Here is a 19,642-nt window from a genome sequence, read left to right on the forward strand (position 1 = left end):
AGGGAGGAAGGGGAGGAAAGGCGGGGAGGGAGGGAGGGCGAGCGCGGGAGGGAAGCGCGGAGCCCAGCCTCGGGCCGGCGAGGCGGGAAAGAGCGCTGGCCCCAGGATGGGGGAGGGGCGGCACCTGCTCGGATAGCCGCCTCCTAAGGCGAGGAGGGGGAGGGGGGTGTGAGGGGGCTTCGGCCGCGCGCGCCGGGGAGCCGGGGCCTATTTTCTGCCCTCCGCCGGCTGGGTCTGCCCGGGGCCCACGGACACCCCTCTTCCTGATTGGCCGGCGCGGCGCCCGCCCTACCCGCCGCTCCCCTTTTTCAGTTCGTTTCTGTTTATCTGACGGGCGGGGGCGGAGGGGTGGGGATGAAACGGAATTTTACGCCCCCCCCCCATTAGGTTCCACCATTTCAACGCCAAATTGATCGATCTCTTCCCCCGCCCCCCCCCCCCGTTCTCAACTCCCCCGCCCCTCGCGTTTTCACTTCCTTCCGTCCCCCCGTTTCAACTCCGCCTCCACCCCCCCCCCCGTTTTTCCCCAGCCCCTTGTTTTTTCCTCCTCCTTTTCCTCCTTCCCCTGTCCTCCTTCCCCCCTCCCCCTAATTCTCGGAGGGGGGCAGAACTTTGTAGTTAGATTTCATCCCCTGGGTAGAAAAGAGGAGGCATGCGAGTACGGTATTGGGTGGAATAACCAAACACAAGCTGTTGGTTTCAGGGAGTAGATTTCCAAGAGGTTCACCGGTATAAGCTCGTGCCCCTCTGCCTCAGTAAAATACTTAAAGGTTCGGTGCCCCAGGCACTCTTTCCTCCAGTTTTTTCTCATCCAAGAAAGCCTTTTTTCCCCCATATTACAGAGGTAAGCCTGATTCATTTGAATTCATTGAGAAAATACCTTTGAAATACGCGGTTTCAGTGAAACTTTACCGTTACTAACTTACCCTTTCTATTCACTGGGACAGGGAACGTGTCTTCCAACTCTGTTGTACTCTCCCAAGCGCTTAGTACAGTGCTCTGCACACAATAAGTGCTTAGTAAATACGTTTGATTCTAGTGAAAGCTGATTTGTGCATTCTTGCCTAATGAAAATCCAATTTGGTAGGCATATTAATGTAAATATCTGGGCATGTAACGAGGGGCTTGTGGTTCCTCCTCTGCCCCACTGTACTGGCCTTGGCTGGAGGGGTGATTGTCTTTGTGCCCTGAGTGCTTTTAAATAAGGACACCCCGGTCTTTAAAAACCAAAAAAACCCACAAAAGCCAACGCTTGGCCCAGTACTGGGAAGTGAACTGTGCCTTAGGCCGCTTTAGGCAGCAGATGTGGAGAATCATTTTTGTAGACATGAAAGAGAGTTATTCTAGTTCTGCCCAGCAGGTTTTGGGTACCTCCTGTGAGTGCAGTGCTTGTTTTCGAAGAATAAGTGCAGGCTTTTTGTTGTGCATATATTCATTTTACAGAAGATTGTATCTTCCATGTTAAAATGATACGTTTCTCCCCACCACCCCCACTCTAGTATCTTTATGGTTACTGGTCTACTGGGGGGGGGGGCAGAATTTTTTTAGTGTTTTTTCTTGAGGGCTTTTTATTTATTTTTTTGAGGGTTTATCTGATGTTATGTTGATATTTGAATATCGCATAAAGGGCTTTAACACCATCTGCAAAATATAACAAAGTCTTTGTTTTGGCTACCCTAACATCGGTGTCCTCCAGTTATATGAGCAAAATGCCTGGAGAAATGATGTTGTTTTGAAATGGTGTGTTTTGAGTGGTTATGATGTAGGGTCTCTGTCAATATCCCATTGCATTTAAGCTTTACATTTGCGTTTATTGGATTTCACCTGTGCACTTGAGTCTTCACCTCCAAAACACTTATGTAATCACTCACCCCCCCCCCCCCCAACAATACTTATCTACGTATCTTGAAAAATGGTTGCTTCCCCTTATCCGTAATTAATTTAATGCATATTCCTTGAGGGCAGCCATCGCGCCTTCTAATTCTGTACTATGCTCCCAAGCGCTTAACACAGTGCCCTGCACATAGTAAGCATTCAATAAATACTCCTGATTAATTTATACAAAGCACTTTACTAAGTGCTGGGGAAAGGTGCCAGGACATTGATTTAGATGCGCTTCCTGGTTCGCTGTCTAAAAGGTAAATAAATAAAGTGGTAAATAGAGCAGTATTAGAGAAAAGGGCCTAATTCGAGGTTTTTCCTTTGCTTCAGCAGAACTCTCCGTATTCTGTGGTCACAATCCTTCCAACATTCCGCTTCTGCCGTCCTGTTCCTTTGGGACAGGGCGTTTCCTTGGTGACCGTGGGGAGTGACACCCTTTGTCAGGGAGGAACTAGCTTCTGCCTGTCATTTATTAGACGTTGTGGTGTGCGAGACCAGGCTTTGACTATTTTCCCGTACGTCTCAGTAAGAGTAAGGCTGATTACTAGAATAAATGGTCTTTTAGAGTTCCATTTGGGCCTAAACACAAGGAAGAGATGTATATCTTTTTTCCTTTCATGTAGTCCTTCAGTTTTCTCTAGAAGGATGTACTGAGTCCTAACAGCTTTGCCTCAGAACAGCCTGAACTTTGAGACAAATAAGGTTATTCTTCCTCCTAATCGTTGCTGCCTTGTAAACACGGCCATATTTTCTGGCAGCAGGTTTTTTTTTTAATATGTAGCTATAAATCAGGCTAACATCATTTTCTTGTTCTGTTTTGGAGGCAGTGTTTGAGGGATAAAGATGGCTATTAGGAAAACAGTCTGAGCTCTAATGGCAACAGAGAACCTGGCTTGCTTTCTCTTGTCCGGGTGTCACCGGGGGCAAGAAAATTTAATGGGAAAAGCATAGGACTAGAAATCAGGACACCTAGGTGCTATTCTGGGTGCAACCATTAAGATACTCTGGAATAGTCAGTCAGTTTCTTTGTATCTCTGTATTTTAATCTGAAGATGGATTTTTTTTTTTTCCAGTGTGCACTGCTTACCTCCAAGGGTTGTGGTGAGGATTAATTAGGGAATGTAAAATGCTTTAAGCTGCTTAGAGAACAGTACTATATGAATTACAAGGTTGTATCCTTACTCATTTCCTCAAGCACACAGGTGAGTATTTCTCAGCAGAAGATGATGAATAAAGACTCATCATTTCTTTTATAGTCCATTGCATTGCTGCTTCACAAGCCCTTTTTCTTAATTTCATTTTGAAAACTACAAAGGTATTTTGATTTGATGCCGCAGTACTATGAAGTCTCTGCCAGTACTAAGAAATTTTGAACTTGAAAAACAATTTTCCTTTTTGATTGGATCTCTCAAATAAGTCTGAGGATTGAGGGGAAAAAAATTGAATAGTTGATAGGAGAGGGGAATTTGTTGCCTCTGTAAATAGTGAGCATCAGATGTTGAGGGGTACCATGTTTAGGTAAACTCAATCCTCCCCTGGCACGGTTTCGCTCTGCATTTTGGATAGAACGCTTCGGGAATTGGGAAATGTTTTTCTGACAACCCAGTGCGGTGTTGGAAGAAGCGGTTGCGTATGTGACCTCGCTCAAGGTATGGCTACGGTAGCTTTAGCAAACTGAGTGTATTTACTTTTTAGATTAGAACACCTGTTCCCAGAATGTTATTGTAGCACCAGTTGTAATTGGAAGGGAGAGGTGTTTGAAATCCAGATCCGAGTCAGAGCTTCTGTGCCCACAGAAGAAAGCCGGGGCCTCCGCTATTCTGGGGGCGACTCTTACCTAAGCACTAACTCCTGTAGGTATCCTCTTTTCTTAGGGAAGCAGTGTTGTCTAGTGGAAAGAGCTTGGGCCTCAGAGGACCTGGCTTCTAATCCTGGCTCTGCCCCCTTTGTCTGCTCTGTGACCTTGGACAGGTCGTTTAACTTATCTGAGTCTGTAAAAGGGGATGCAATACCCGTTCTTCCCAGTAGACTGTGAGCCTCTTGTGGGACAGGCACTGCATCCACTCTAATTTAACTTGTATCTAGCCCAGCACTTAGAACAGTGCTTGATGCCTAGCGAGCACATGACAAATCTCATTATTGTTATTATTGTTATTCATGAGATGTAAATTGATTAAGATTTTTTTTTTTTCCAGTTACAACAATGGTACCGTTAAGTCATTTATCATGGTAGTGAGACTCTTAAAATTGGGTTGCTCTCAAATCGAGGAGTATGTTAGGGATGAAAATAAACATGTACACGTGAAAGAAGTTATCGCGCAAAAAGCCTTTTGGCTAGTGCATGGACTTCCAGGGAAATTTAGGAAATACTGTTAAGTCCACTTGAAAATGAAGAGGGTTATTCAGAATGAGCCCTTTTCTCCTGGGTAAAAGGAAGTTAGGGGTCTTCCAGTTGCCCAATCAAGTATCCACTACAGCAATGCAGTGCACTAAGAATCTGCCCCCCAGTGTTAGAAAGAGTCAATGCCCCTTCCAAAATGCCCAATTTCCTCTCAGGGAGTAACTTTAAACATTTGAGGATAATGAGGCTAATTCTTCACTTTGAAGCTAGAAATCTTTGTTGTAAAAAGTTGACTGGCTGAGACACCTTTTTTTTAAGTCTGGCTGCCCTCCCACACAGAGGGGCTTTGGTAGTAGTAAAGTCAATAAAATGAATAGTCTCTTCCCTTCAATTGAAATTTTTGGGGTGGGGGGAGAGTTATTTACAAAATTGTGATGATTACTGAATTTATATAAAGTTCTGATCAGCATTCTAAAGCAAAGGATATTCACACACTTTTCAGCAGACCTTGTAATGGCAGGATTTTTTGTGTCTGAGCGCCCCTTTTCTAGAACTAAAACGTGTAGAAACATTTCGATAAATTCAGTAATTAACTAGTCTTTATAGAGGCCTGTTGTTAAGACCATTGAAGTGTTCTCTTGGCTGTTTTAGGTATCTCCTGTGAGGTGTTGCAGCATATATATATTTTTTTTATTACTCTTTCCATTTGCCAATTCTTCAACTTTTCCATAAAGTCATTATATGGAATGGGATGAAAAGAGTTGGAGGAAAGGTCTTGGTAGTATTCTTTAAAAATGCACTGGATTGGGTTTTTTTCCCCCTCCAAATTCAGCACAAGACTGATAGGGCCACATACCCATGTATGTATGGAACACGTAAACACTTTGGCCACTCAGCACTGTGTCCTTTGAGACTGGTATTGCTCTTTCAGAAAGTTAGGGGTCTTCCAACTTCTATTGAGAATCTGTGTCACTATTTTAGGACATCCTATGGACTAGTTTCTAGCTGCCTTTCCCCCCTCGTCCCAGCCTCAGTTGCTGCAGGTGGCAGAAGGATGGCAGTTAATAGGGAAGCAGTTCCAAAATAAAATATGCAGACTATCTCTGAAACTTGGCAGATCCTCCAATAATTTTATTTTGTCATAGAATAGAGCTTTTGGGGCAGTATAGTTCTTGTCATTTGAAGATTTAAATTGATGAGGAATGGAGATTCTGATGTAAAGCCATTTTTTTATACTCCTTGCAGAAAAGAAATTTGCTTTGGAGAAAATACCTGAGTGGTAATGAATAGAGGAGACTGTTTAGGTAATGTTGTTTGTATTACCACATTTCATAATCTCCTGGGATTTGAATCAGAGAAGGGTCTCCCCGTTCCCAAGTCTTTAGTTTTCAAAGTTGATGCTGGAAGGTATTGATAACATAATTGTCCTTAGGTGAGTTTCCTTAAAGCCTACCATTTTCTGTTGGTTGGATGCTCCAAATTAAAAGGGTCTTTTGAGGACCTAAGTAATTCCAAAAGTTTAAAAGCGAATTGCTTATGGTACCAGAGTTCTCAACTAATCAATCAAGCGGTGGTATCTATTGAGCACTTACTGTGGGCGGAGCACTATGCTAAGCACTTCACCGCATTTTGCTGTACTTACTAAGGCTAAATGCTTGCAAGTTGCTCTGACTGTGATTTCACAATATAAGGTATCAGGGATCCTCAGAAGGCGGGCGGGGGTGGGGGGTGGTGGAGAGGGGAAGAAACAGATTTGAGGCAATCCTTGAGGGCTGGGTTATTTTAGTTCTACAGATGCCAGTTGAACGAGGGATGAGCCTAAGTCCAGTTGCAAAGGCTTTGGGCCGGAGAACCCACATGAGGGAATTGATTGTAGTGCTAGTGGTTTGTCCTTGTCAGTCACGTCCATCTTGTGGCCATGAGGGCAACGATTGGGTAGTTGGGTGGGGGCGCAGCACATTGCACAGTGAAGGTAAGAACTGTGGGCACTTCAGTTCTACCGCTTATTGTTAAGCAGGTGGTATTTATTGAGTGCTTACTGTTTGCAGAGAGCACTGTACTAACATTTGGCAAGTCACTGGCCCTGGCTCCACTCTTCTTCCGTTATCTCTTCTAAACAGTGACTAGATGTTTTTGATCAGGGCCAGGTCCACTTTTTTGTCTTCTGCTGTTGGGCGGTCATTTTTTTCCCTTTTAAACTCTTGATGACAATTCCTTTCCTTTCCCCCTTTGACTCAGTGGTAATAAAAACGACCCCATTTTGCTCATCTCCATTTATTTTATGAGACGGGCATACGTTTTCTGTTGCCACTTCTGCCGTCCCCTGTCTCTTCCCCCTCCCCCTCATTTTGGCTTCTCTCCAATTTAATGCCTGTCTGAAGAGCTGTTGTAAAATCACCTTTCCCCTTCTGTGAAAGCAGAACTGTTTTTCGAAGCCTATCCTTTCTCTTGTTTTCACTTTGTCTTTGGTCTCATTTCCGTATTAGTGGAAATAAATGTAGTTTCTTTTGGGCATTGCGCTAGCTAGGCAGCTTTTACTGCAGAAATATGCTTTAGTCTTTGCAGCCGTTTATAGTGGTATGGAATGCCTTTCTGTGTTTAGAAATTTCCCTCAGCATCTAATATGGTTGAACCTTGATTAGCAGGTCTTTGATTATTATGTGACTGGTTTATCCATCCACTTCACGGTTCAGGATACACAACCTGGTTCAGATTTGCTCTCTGAGGAAATCCCCAAACTTTGATTTTATGACTTGGGATTTATATAGTTTTTCATTTAACTAGAGAACTCAAAGGCCTCCAACCCTCCGAGCTTTCCTCACTTCGCCTCCTCTGTGATGCCCACCAGTATCCCTCCTTCAGATCTATTTCTGTCACTCGCCTTGTGATTCTCACTTCTGTTTCCCCATTGAGCCCAAAAGATCCTGAGATGAGGTGGGTATTGGGGTTCTGGAGACTGTTATTTAAAGTGGAAGGCTTACTCCTACAAATTTAGCGTTTTGTTTTTTTCCCTGAGACGTTTGAGAATATTGTAGTTGGAGTTCTACAAAGAGTTTGTAAAATGATTTCAATTTTCTGGGTTATTTGAGCCATGGGCAAATAAAACCGATTTTGTTTAACTCTTTCTTCCAAGGAGCTCAAAGGATTTGATGTGTATTATCTTATTAGTATCCTCAGTACCCTTTGGCACAGTCGGCATCTTCATTCCATAGATCAGCCAACTCCAGTATTGCCAAGTTAAATGGTAGATTCAGGATTTCAGAGCTAGCAGTTGTGGAGCTAGGTCCAGAACAAAGATTTCTGGTTTGCCAGTCCAGCACCATTCCCATCAGATTAAGTTGTCTCCATGCTTGTAACTTGTTTTCAAGGTGCCCCAAGGACTTTGGACTGTAGAGGAAATAAGATCTGCGAAGAGAGTTGCCGTCCTGTACGTAGTCTCGGGTACCTTCGGAATAACTGGGGTCTGACAGCTTCCCAAATGATAGGTAGTTACTTATAGGGACATGTCAGACCTACCCACAGTCTTTGGAAGGCAGTTTGGTTTGGTGAAAAGGATATGGGTCTGGGGGGCGGATCAGAGGACTTGGGTTTTCTAATCTCAGCGCTGCCATTTGCCTGCTGCATGACCTTGAGCAAGTCACCGGGCTTTGGTTTCCTCATCTCTAAAATGGAAATAATAATGCTACCTCCTTTTCCCGGCCTCACAGGAACATTGTGGGGACCAGATGAGTAAGGGCTTTGGACTGATGAAAGTACTATACAAATTCAAAATGTACCGTCGTTCTTTTAACAAAATCCATGCTTCAGTATTGCCCTTTCCATTCAACTCCACTCCTTTGCCGCTGTGTTGATCTTGCACTATTAACCCCCAGCTCTGGATCACCTCCACAGTACACTTCCTTTGCTTTTGGCGGAAAGCCAGAGAGCAGGCCAACCTCTGCCACTTGGAATTCTCCTTCACTTGTTACAGCTCCACCCTCTTTTCCACTCAGTGGCTTTTCTTCTCTCGCCTCAACTCTCATGCCCACTGTCCTCACCGATCGTTCCAGACATTTAACTCCTTAAAAAAAAAAAAATCTGGATTCCACTGCACCCTCCCACTATCGCCCCATCGCTTTTATTTCCATTCCTGTTCTAGCTCCGGGAATGGGTTGTATATCCGTTTCCGCTCTGCTTCACTCACCACAGTGTGGTTTTTACCCCCTTTACTCTCCAAGGTCACCAGGGACTTCCTTGTTGCCAAATCTAAGGGGATTCTACTCCTTGACCTCTTGGTTTTACTGACAGTTCTATTGGGTGGTCCTCTTATCTCTCTGGCTGTTCCTTCTTGCTCTCTTTAGCTGGCTCCTCTTCTGCTCACCTCAAGGCTCTCTCCTGGGTCCCCTTCTCTTCTTACTTTACACTTCATCTGCTCCCAGTGACTTCAGCTACCTCCTCTTATGTGGATGACTCCCAAATTTTGTCCTGTCCTCTCCTCCCATCTTCAGTCTTGCATTTCCTCTTGCCTGCAAGGTATCTTCATGTTACTGTCCCTCTGGCCCCTTAAAGTCAGTATGTCTAAAACTCCTTAGCTTCACTCCGAGATTCATTCCTCCACCCAAGTTGCCCATTGCAGACGATAACACTGCTATCCTCTCTGTCTCCAGAGCCCGAAACCACGATTATCCTGTATCCTTTCACTCCCGCATCAAGTCTGCCACCAAATCCTGTTGGGTTTTTTGTTGTTTTTTTTTCCTTAAGAACATTTCTTGGATCTGGCCCTTCCTCTCCATCCAAAAAGCCACTACCCGGTCCAGGCACTTGCCATATCCCAGCCCGACTACCGCATCAGTCCCTTCACTGGTCATTCCGCACACTTTTCCCAAATCATAAAACCTTCGGCGATTCCCTTTGCCTCTCCTCATCAAGTAGATAACTCCTGACCATTGACTTTAATGTTAATGCACTCCATTAGCTTTCTCCTCCTTACTTATCCTCTCTCTTCTCCCATAACACCCCTGTCGGCTCTCTTGGTACCTATCTCAGTCGGACTTTCTCACTGGTCTCCTTCCTGCCTCCTGCTTCCAGCCCTTTGCTCACACATTTCTCTCCCCCCACAGATCTGCCAGACCACAGCCCTCTCCATCTTCAAAGCCTTTCTCAAATCCCACCATCTCCAGAACACTTTCCCTGATTAATCTTCCTTTTCAGATCATGTCTTCCCAAATCCCACCTCGGCATTTAGGCAGACACAGCCACCCTCAGCATATGATATGTACGCTTACTATTTAAATACTTACTCATGCACATATCCATCTTTCCATTCTCTTCTTCCTCCTGTCTGTAATTGATTTTGTTTCTAACTCTATCGTATTCTTCCAAGTGCTTAGATGAATGCTCTGTGCACAGTAAATGCTCAGATATGCTTGATTGGGCACCAAAAGGTTGTTTAAAAAAGAGTTTTCTAAATGAAGACATTATAAACTAGGTCATTTTTGCAGTTTTCACCATTAGACTGTCTGCATCTTGAGGACAGGGACCATGTCCTTGTCTTCTAGTGTGCTCTCCTAAGTGCTTAGGACAGTCCTGTGCTTACAGTAGGTGCTAAAAAAAAATTCCACTGTTGGGTTGTTGATGCTGTACGGCAAAAGTACTGGTCCGAGAATTGGATCACTGGAGATGCCAATTTTTGTTGGAACTTTAATTCTAATGCCCCCCTGCCTTTCCCTTGTTTTGAAGAGGTTTTGACACATTTTAATACTTCTCCTCATGTGTGGTTTGCTTGCTCCTTAGGCCTAGCCATGACTTCAGGATCTGTGAACGTGGACTCGAAAGCCGAACTCACCACCCTCCTGGAACAGTGGGAAAGAGATCATGGCAGTGGCCAAGACATGGTCCCTATTCTCACTAGGTAAAGCAATTTAAGGGTTTTTTTGTTTGTTTGGGGAAGAGGGTGTTGGGTGAGATTAAGATGGAGGGGGAGAGGGTGGGTTTTGTGATTCCCAGGTCTATCGTGTTAGCCCCAATCTCTCACTTCCTCTATAATATAACATTTCCTCTTGCTGACAGGACCTCTCCACATGGGTGTCTCACCAGCACATCAATCTCAATATGTCTTAAATCGATTTCCTCATCTTCCTTCCTGTCCTCCATGTAACTTTCCCATCACAGTTGAGAGTGCCACCATCTTGATATTATGCTGTGAGCCCCATGTGGGACAGGGACGGTGCCCCATCTGATTAACATATCTACCCCAGCATTTAGAACAGTGCTTGATGCATGAGCAATTAAATACCATAATAGTAATGCAATCCTTGATTCCTTGCTGTCTTTAAATGCACATTCATTATTTCTCAATCCTGCTGGTTTTTCATCCGTGACACTTGCCCGATTCTCCCCCTTCCTCTCCACCCAGACGATCAAGCCAGACTTCTTGGTCAGCCTCCTCACTGGTCTCCCTGCCTTCAGCCTCTCTATCCAGTCAGTACTTCACTCTGTATTTGACTCCAGTCAATTACACTTCAGTGGCGTTTAAGCGCCTTTTGGGCAGGCAATCAATCACTTGCTCATTTTGTACTTCCCGAGGGCTTAGTGTAATCCGTTGCACCTGGTGGGCACTCAGTAAATGTTATTACTACAGTTTCTCTGTTGGCCAGATCATCTTTCTAAAACGTCGGTCTGCCCACACCTCTCCACTTCTCAGAAATCCCCAATGGCTCTCCACTCTTCTCCACATCAAGCAAAAACTCTGGATTATCGACTTCAAGGCTCTTCATCTACTTGCTCCCTCTCTTATGAGCAAGCTCACTGTGGGCAGGGAACATGTCTGTTTATTGTTATAGTATACTCTCCCTAGCACATAGTACAGCGCTTTGCCCACAGCAAGCGCTCAGTAAATGTGATTGAATAAATGAATGCCCATCAGTTCACACTCTTCATTTCTCCCCAAGTTAACCTTTTCGCCTTTCCTCTTTCTCAGCTCTTCCGCCCCTTGACCCATTGCTCACATCCTTCCTCCCGCCTGGAACTCCCCCCAGATTAGTGATACTACTGAATGAAAAGCGCCGTACCAGATGCTTTAGAGAAAATAGAAGAAAAACACCCATTTCCTTCCCACAAGGATCATACAATCTAGTTTTGGGCTAGGGTGGGGAGACATGAAGACAGGCAAAAATTATTTACAAGTAGTGGGGAGTTAATAGCTATGAATACAGTTGACTATATGTAAGTCCTGAGTGTGGCTATAAGAACACGAGTGTTTAAGATGGCTGTTAGGTTGATGTGACTTGGAGTGGTGGGAATTAATTAAGGAAAACATCATGGATGAGGCAGAATTTTAAGAGGGTTTTGAAGGTAAGGAGGGCTGTGGTCTGGTGGATGTGGTTGGTCAAGGGGAAGCGTGGAAGTTTCTAGGCAGGGTAACAGTGTGAGTAAAGGGGCAGGGGCAGGTGAGTCGAGAATGGGGGTACAGTTAGCAATTGAACTTGGGAGGAGTGAAGAATTTGAGCTGGAGAGCAGTGGGTGAAGAGAGCCTATGTGTAAGAAGGGCACGAAGCAGTGAGACCTAGTGTAAAGAGCATGTGCCTGGGTGTCAGGGGACCTGGGTTCTAATCTCAGTTTCTCCCAAATCCTGTACTAATCCCGGCTCTGCCACTTATCTGCTGTGTGACAAGGCAAGTCACTTGACTTCTCTGTGCCTCAGTTACCTCATCTGTAAAATGGAGATTGAGAAGGTGAGCCCCACATAGGACAGGGACTGTGTCCGACGTGATTTACTTGTATCTACCCCAACTCTTAGTACAGTGCTTGGCACATAGTAAATGCTGAAATACCATAATTTTTTTTTTAACTAAGTGCTGGAAGAGATGCAAACTAATCTGGTCACACACAGTTCCTGTCCTGTCAGTTAGCTTCTCTGTGCCTCAGATTCTTGATTGGTAAAAATGGTAATAAGATACCTGCTTCCCATCCCTCTTTGACTGTTGAGCCTGTTGTGAGTTAGGGACTGTCTGATCTGTTTACATCACATCTACCCCAGTGCTTAATCCAATGCTTGGCATATAGTAAGCACTTAAATACCACTATTAGTTGATTAATGAAGGAAAGTTGGTGGGGAAACTTGAAGTCGATGTTTGCTGTGCCCAGAGATGCTTAGCCAGTGAAGGTATTTTTTGTTTTGTTTTTTTTGAGAGGTGTGCTGAATGTTGTGTGAGAAACATGGTTTAGGCAGAAGTGTGGAGTGTAGACTGAACTGGGGAGACGCTGGAAGTTGGGAGACCAGTGAGGAGGCTGTTACTGTAGTCAAATCAGAGTTTGAACTTGGGCCATGGCTGTTTGAAAGGGGAGAAAGGGCAGATCTGGGAAATGTTTGGTAGGGAGAATTGGCAGGATTTAGCCATTGATTGAATATGTAAGCTGAAAAAAAAATAGTTGTGGGCCTCTGAGATAGGGAAGACAGAGGTATTATGGACAGAGATGGAAAAGTTAGTAGGGAAGCTTTGAAGTTCAATTTTTAGACATGCTGAGTGTGAGATGCCTGGGTGATATCCCCTTTCAAATCTACCAGACCATAACTGTCCAAAGGCCTTCTGAAATCCCACTTCCTCCGGGAGGCTTTCCCCAATTCATTTTCTTCTCCTCAGGACATATCCTCCCAATTACCTCAGAGCCTCCTATCTGTAAATTGTGTGAGATCTCTCTCTCTCTCTCTCTCCCTCCCTCTCTCCCTCTCCCCTCTCTCCCTCTCCCTCCCTCTCCCTCCCTCTCCCTCCCTCTCCCTCCCTCTCCCTCCCTCTCCCTCCCTCTCCCTCCCTCTCCCTCCCTCTCCCTCCCTCCCCCTTCCTCTCCCTCCTCCCTCCCCCACTAGATTGTAGACTCCTTGGGAACCCTAGTTATGTCTTTTACCTTTGTGTATTCTCCCAAGCACCTAGCACAGTAGTCTGCACACAATAAGTGTTCAGTTAATGACTATTGTTCGATAGTATTCTTAGGGTTTCTTATTTCAAAAGGCAGCTGAGGTCAGAAGAGATAGGCCTGTTGGCTCTGAATGTCCGTGCAGCCAAAAGCTAAGTGCTTTTCAGTTACAAGCCCCCCTCAGGTGAAGCAATTAGAATAAAAAAGAAGCTGAGACCCCACTTCAACCCAGAACCACAATGCGGGCCAGGGCTTTGGGATCTGTGGGGGTGCTGCCAGAAGACCAGGTCAGCCTCCCTTATCTCCTGCCCAGCTCTGTGGGAGGGAATAGCTGCCTCTTTCTTCTCCCTCAGGAGCATAGGGCAGACAGAAGTCGCGGTCCCTCGTCCCAGAGCTTCCATGCCACCATGGCTAGGGATTTCACTGGCCTATCTTGCCCTGGCTCATCGTTGCAGGGTGAAGATCCACCTCGCCTTACTTATCAATCGGTAGTATTTATTGAGCTCCTTTTGGGTGCAGCGCACTGTACTAAGCACTTGGGAGAGTTCAGTGCAGTAAAGTTGGTAAGCACAGTTCATGCCCTTAAGGAGTTTACAGTCTGGATTGTGACCCCTTGGGGGCTAGGGATATGGTAATGTATTTGTTTTCCTCCAGAAATTAGTACACAGCTATGCACACAGTAAGGGCTTAATAAATATGGTTACTGCCACGATTGATCTGCTCATCTTAGCCTGTGTTTTTTTCTTTTTTCTCTCTTTCTCTGTGTACCTAACTCCTCCCCCATTTTTAGATGGTAAACCAGCCAGTTGTGGGCCAAGAGACTGCCTCTGAATAGTGTCCACATATTATTTCCTGTGCTTAGTGCAAGGTTTTGCAGTGTAAGCACTTAGATGACATTCTTGATTAAAAATGGCCAAGCCCCCCGAAGCAGTACTGCTCTCATTTTGAACATTGTACCTTTTTCTTGCTTTGCATCTGATGTAATAGTGTTTTTAGTAAATATTTATTGAGGGCTTACCGTGTGCTGAGCATCGTACTAGTCTCCTGGCGAGCCTACCAAAAGAGTAAGCAACATAATCACGGCCCTTAAGATGCTTGCCGTTTTAAAGTGAAAGCTCCCGTGTTTCTTGAAATTTAGTTTTACTAATGATAAAGGTCAAAGCAAAGCGGATCGCTCCGTCACGGAGCCAACAGAATGCTTTTCAGATCGCTGGAAGAGGAGCCCTTGGCGAAAACTCCACCTGGAGTCGAACAGTTTGCTTGTAGACTTCTTTATGTCTGACCTCAACAGGTTTAAGTAACACTTCAGATAGAGACTTGATGACCCATGGGGATAATATCTGTATCTCAGGAGGAAGTCAAGGGGTCAAAGAGTCTTATTTTGCAGGTTTGAGGCATAAAGGAAAAAGGAGAGGACTCAAAGTGCATACTTGTTTAAGATTAAAGGAAAGAGCCGTGATGCGACAAGCGTACCTGGTCGTTTTAAAGCCCTGGTTAAGTCTGAGCTAATGTGATGACATTGTTGGAGTCTGAACATACAGCTTCAGGGTTAGGTGCCAAGTTTTTGAATTCCATTTCTGTCTAAAGTGGGTCCTAAAATCGGGCCCATTTCGGTGTGAGAAAAATGTGAGATTAATCCCCCTCCAGTCGATTCTTCAAACAGCGTTTAAGCAGTTCTTCTTGTGCCTGTTACTTTCTGCCCGAGCCTTAGCCCCCACATTCTGTCTTTTTCCTTCTACCCCACTGAGGCGCTGGAGCATTTTTTTTCCCCCAAGTTATTTGGCCATATGTTCCATCTCAGTCAGAACAGCATGCATTTGTTTGTTTCAGGATTGCCGTGTTTATTATTAACAGTCCAGCTGAACTGTTGCAGTTTTAGGGATCGACTGTTTCGCTCGTTCCATGTGCATTAGGTTTTCTCTTTTACCTAGGTACTGCTTCCATCTTTCTTTAGGATATGTACGACTTGGCTGAGTACTTTATGATGGTGGTTTACCTTTTAGTGACGGCTCAGGGGTTCATTAGAGTGATAACTCCTTTTATTGTATGCTCCCAAAGTACCAGTGCAGTGCTTCGCCCCAAGTAAACATCCTGTAAATACTGATGAGGAGGAACTCATTTTCTCTCTCCCTTTTGACCCAGGATGTCAGAGTTGATTGAAAAGGAAACTGAAGAGTATCGCAAGGGTGATCCTGATCCGTTTGATGATCGGCATCCTGGTAAGGCTTGTGTAGACTAAGTCCTGTCTTAGGGTCCTGTTTCTAACCGTTCTTAAATTAGTACATAATGATTTCTAATACCTCACATCTGTTAAGTGTCTATTTTCAGCAGAATTCCAAGAACTTGAACGTATATTACCTCACCCTCCCAACATCACCGTGAGCTAGGTAGGAGCGAATGCGGTGGTATTCCCATTTTTACAGCTGGGAAAACCGGGGCAAAGAACATCTGAATGAGATCACAAACAGTAATGAAGCCCGCAAGAGAACCTAGTTGTTGTTTGGACAGCCCTAGTGCTCTGTCTACTATACTGTGCTACCTAAAAACTGAAATCAGAGTAAGTGTTCCTACCGTGGGCTCATTCCTTTTGTAATTCTTCTCCGGCTGAATAGTTGGAGCTCTCGGTCATCCCTCTGTAACAAAATGAAGCAGTTTTTAAGAAAAATGGCTTAAATTGCCCTTGAATAATGTAGCAAAGGAAGGAAAAAGGGAGGTTGTGGTGATTATTTTCCTTTCTTTGGGTGGAACAATCGGCAGTGTACCACAAATGCCTAAACGTTCCTAACATCTCTACGGAAAGCGGAAAGGGCTACGTGTTTGGTCATTTAACGCGAACTAACGGGAGTGGCAGTTTTTCATTTTGAGCATGGGAATGAATTTGGGTCAGGGGTTGTGGGGTGGGGCTCTGGAGGGTGGGGAAATGATTTCAGGGGAAGAGAGGAGGAGAAAGAGGAGCTGAAGAGGAGAGCACGGTCCTTGAGGTCAGAAACTTGTGTTTTCGACATCTGTTGTACTCTCCCAAGTCCCTCATATAGTATTTGGCACACTGGGGGCATCCAATAGATGCTAATTGAATGAATGAATGAATGAATGAACTTATTCTCCCTGAAGCACCGTCTCCTCACCGCTACAACTGACATAGGGGTTTCTTTGGCCCCCGTGGAGCTCTTGGGGCCTGGCCAGAGAATCTCCTTGTCCTTGGGCCCGAAGCCCCAAATGCCTCAACCTCAGCCCACTCAGATATCCTGGGAACCCTACAGGGGCGAGGCCGGGGCTAGGGAGCCTCTTAAAATCCCTTGGGGCCGTCGGTCACGGCGCCACTTGGTAGCCAGGAGGTGCTGGTCACTATCACTGTGCAAACCTCGGGTGGCTCCCAACTCACCTGGTTTTCTTTATTTATTTATGGTATTTAGGTGCTTACTATGTGCCTGACACTGGGGTAGATACAAACTACTCAGGTTGGACACCGTCCTGGTTTGTCCTGGGCCAGCACTAGAGTCCAGTGAGGATGAGGCAAAAAAACTCTGTCAGTGGCAGGGCTGGGCAGTGGGCCTGGGGAGTGGTTGGAACTGGCATTTTGATTCCACCTCCGGCCCCTTTCTGGCTCCCGGTGGCAGGGTAGCCGCAGCTTTTCTGCCCAGAACACCTTGGTGGCAAAGCTATTGGTTAAACTCAGTCCTGTGAGGGCGGTGCGTCTCCACCGCCGTCCCCCGGGAGTTGTCCCTGCTTCTAATCGGAAGCCATAGCGTATGGAGAGAGGTCTCCAAACTTGGGTGTTCGTGATAGTGGCAGCGTGTGAGACCTAAAATGTAATCTGAATTTTATCAATTGTTTGCCTACTTGCTTTTTTATGGTCTCTCTGTTATTTGTCTCTCTCAAACTCTTCTAATCAAATGTGTTCATTAGACATCCCAAGTGTGGGCGCCCAAAAGGAGCACATAAGACCCTCTAATTCAGAACTCTTTTACATTTGTAAGCTTTCTGTAGTGTGAAATGGAGGAGCATCACCCAATACATAGTGGTTGTCGATGCCTAAGAGCATGAGTCAGGGTTGAAGCGGGAAGGCGAATGCGAAACAAGGAATCGTTAGTGGATTTAGGAAGGAATTACTGATTGTGGATGTCGAAAGGAAAGGAGAATGGGGCGAAACGGAGGGAAAGGCTAAGGAGTGGGCAGTGCAGTTGTGCGCCCTTGTCTTTAAAGTTGTGAAGTTAAACATTCTTTACTTCAAGCTGCATTTCTCAACAACATTCTTGGAGGCATAGAATTGCTTACCGAATGTTTCGCATGAGTGACTAATTACTTTGGGCCGAAATTCAGTCCGAAAAAGACCGAAGTCACGCTCTGTGAGCCCAACGCCTCAGTGCCTGCTACCCTGCTGAGGTGCAGCGTAAAGTTGTGGAAAAATTGTGCTGCTTGTGATGTTGTCATCTCACGATAGCATGCCACACAAGTTGCATCAGCATGGCCAATGTCGCATTGGGAAAGCTGGGACATCAGCTCCCGAAGGAAAGAGGAATCGTCCCGAAGACAAGATGGACCTCTCCCTCACAGCTGTGGTCACCACGCCGCCATTCAGCTAGGAGGCTCAGGCCCCCGTGCCGATGGCATAGCCAACAAGGTTGCCAGTTCCATCCGCACTAAGGCGTATTAGCCGGTGACGGGGTTGGCAAGAGCTCATCCCTAACGCCGAGGGCCTGTGATGTTGTCAGGCACCAAGGTGGTGATGAGCAGAGCCCAGCGGGGATGGTGCGCTCATCCAGTCTGGATGAATGGTAAAGCGTGGTGCCCAGCACGCTCTTGGATGGAGAGGCTCAGCACTGGAGCCCGCTCCAGAGGTGGCCAGAGGAGAAGGTACGAGGACGTTACCGGAGGCCATCCTCAAAATGTTCTGCCTCGACCCTGATGCTTGGGAACTTGTGGCAAGAGGCAGTTCCTCCTGGCGTTAGCTCAGAACTGCCGCTTGGCTTTTCCGTCCTTTGAGGACAAAGGCGCTGCCGCGGAAAAGGAGAAACGTGCTCGGCCAAAGGCGGCTTTCCATGCTGCCCAACAGCCGGGGCCGGCCTTGACTCGCACGGTCTGCGCTCAGCCGGGTGCCTCGGGCCTCGGCCTTCACGCGCATGTGACAGAATTCCGGAAGTGACGGGACCGAGGCTCGTCCGTCGTTTCCGACGGGAGACTCCATCGTTTCCCTTGGACCGCTTCTCTTTGTAAACCGGACGAACGATTTGTGAAGCAGTTCCAACTTCACATTTGTTTTGTAGTGTAGTATCCCCTGAGAAACTCAGTTTACCAAGAGAATTTGATTTCCTCTTCCTTTTTGCTGTCCCTCTCTTTTTGTTGTGCTCATAATTACTGGGTGCCTGCCAGAGGACTCGATAGCTTGAAGTGAGGTGACTAACTCATTCCTTTTTTACCCCTTCTCTGTTCCCCTTGGCAGGTCGAGCTGATCCAGAGTGTATGCTGGGCCATCTCCTGAGAATACTTTTCAAGAATGATGATTTCATGAATGCAGTAGGTTTGCTTCTTGCATTTCTCCCAGGGATTTTAATCAGCAAATGTTATACTTTCATTAGCCTTTATAATTAGGTGACTTTATTCCCCCCACTGCCCTGGCCAGCAGGAAGTAGGGGAGTGGATGGATTTCTTCTGTTCACTTTTCTTCCCAACTTCTAGTCGGGCTTTTCCCACTTCTCAAATGCAACAGTTTGGGCCCAAGATGGCCTCTCTTCCGGGTGTAGCTTGTTCACCTGGAAGGTGATGAAAGCTTCCAAGTCATGCTTGCTCAGATTTTGGCAAGGTGATTGACTCTCACCCCAAGTGTCTTCTCTTGTATTTCTGGAAAAAAACAATTGGGCTAGCCCATTTTATACTTGCTCTTCCTTGTCTGAATAATTGAACTGGTCTTTCAGAGCAGAGACTGCAGTGGATGGAAAGGGAAAAATCAAAAAAAATTTCCCCGTCTTCATTGTTTATAGAAAAAGGAAACTATCGTTAGCTCCATCTTTGTGGGAGAGGTATTCTATAGATGTCTCGTGTGACATCTAGCAGAGGTTAGTTCCATTTGCCGAGGATCTGGTGACGTGGTGCCTGTACCGATATACGCTCGATTCTTCTGTAGCATGTGTTTTCACTGCTTGATTTGGCTAGAACCGTTCTTTCTCCGATGTGAATTGGACTGCTTAGAATTTGCGTTCTGTAGGCGCAAATAGAGCGGGCGGGAGGTGCTGGGAGCAAGAGTTGATTGAGTCACTCAAGTTTCAGTGGCGGCACTTGCAAAGCGGACTTGATTTACACTTGAAAACACAGACTCCTTAAAAGTATGGTCTTAGAGCAATACTATCACCACCACAGCCCCAGTAAATGAACGGATTCGGCTTGTCGGAGCTCCCGGTTCCACTAGAGGCAGAGGCTCAGCCGGAGGGGAAGGTGATTTGGGAGCAGGAGCACCAGGGAAAAGACCCAGGCCAAGAGAGTGGGTTTTGAGGGAGGGGCTCGGAGAGGAAGGGGAATCCAGAATGCACATGG

At 45.9% G+C, this 19,642-nt stretch overlaps 1 protein-coding gene across 10 annotated transcripts in view; it reads left to right on the forward strand.

The window, feature by feature from the left end:
* DCAF1 (DDB1 and CUL4 associated factor 1) overlaps positions 1-19,642 on the forward strand; it is a 78,961-nt gene that overhangs the window by 19,717 nt on the left and 39,602 nt on the right. For 5 of the 10 annotated variants that reach the window (XM_029052613.1, XM_039910516.1, XM_039910514.1 and 2 more), the window contains 3 exons: positions 9,995-10,112; positions 15,257-15,333; positions 18,555-18,628. In XM_029052613.1, the coding sequence (XP_028908446.1) occupies positions 10,003-10,112; positions 15,257-15,333; positions 18,555-18,628 (261 nt within the window). In that variant the 5' untranslated portion in view covers positions 9,995-10,002. Of the gene's footprint in view, positions 1-5,477; positions 5,527-9,994; positions 10,113-15,256; positions 15,334-18,554; positions 18,629-19,642 lie in introns of those variants that run through there. The other 5 variants (XR_003755398.2, XM_039910517.1, XR_005659573.1 and 2 more) reach the window with 3 other exon arrangements.

This window comes from Ornithorhynchus anatinus, chromosome X2 (genome assembly GCF_004115215.2).
Source record: "Ornithorhynchus anatinus isolate Pmale09 chromosome X2, mOrnAna1.pri.v4, whole genome shotgun sequence".
Classification (NCBI taxonomy): domain Eukaryota; kingdom Metazoa; phylum Chordata; class Mammalia; order Monotremata; family Ornithorhynchidae; genus Ornithorhynchus; species Ornithorhynchus anatinus.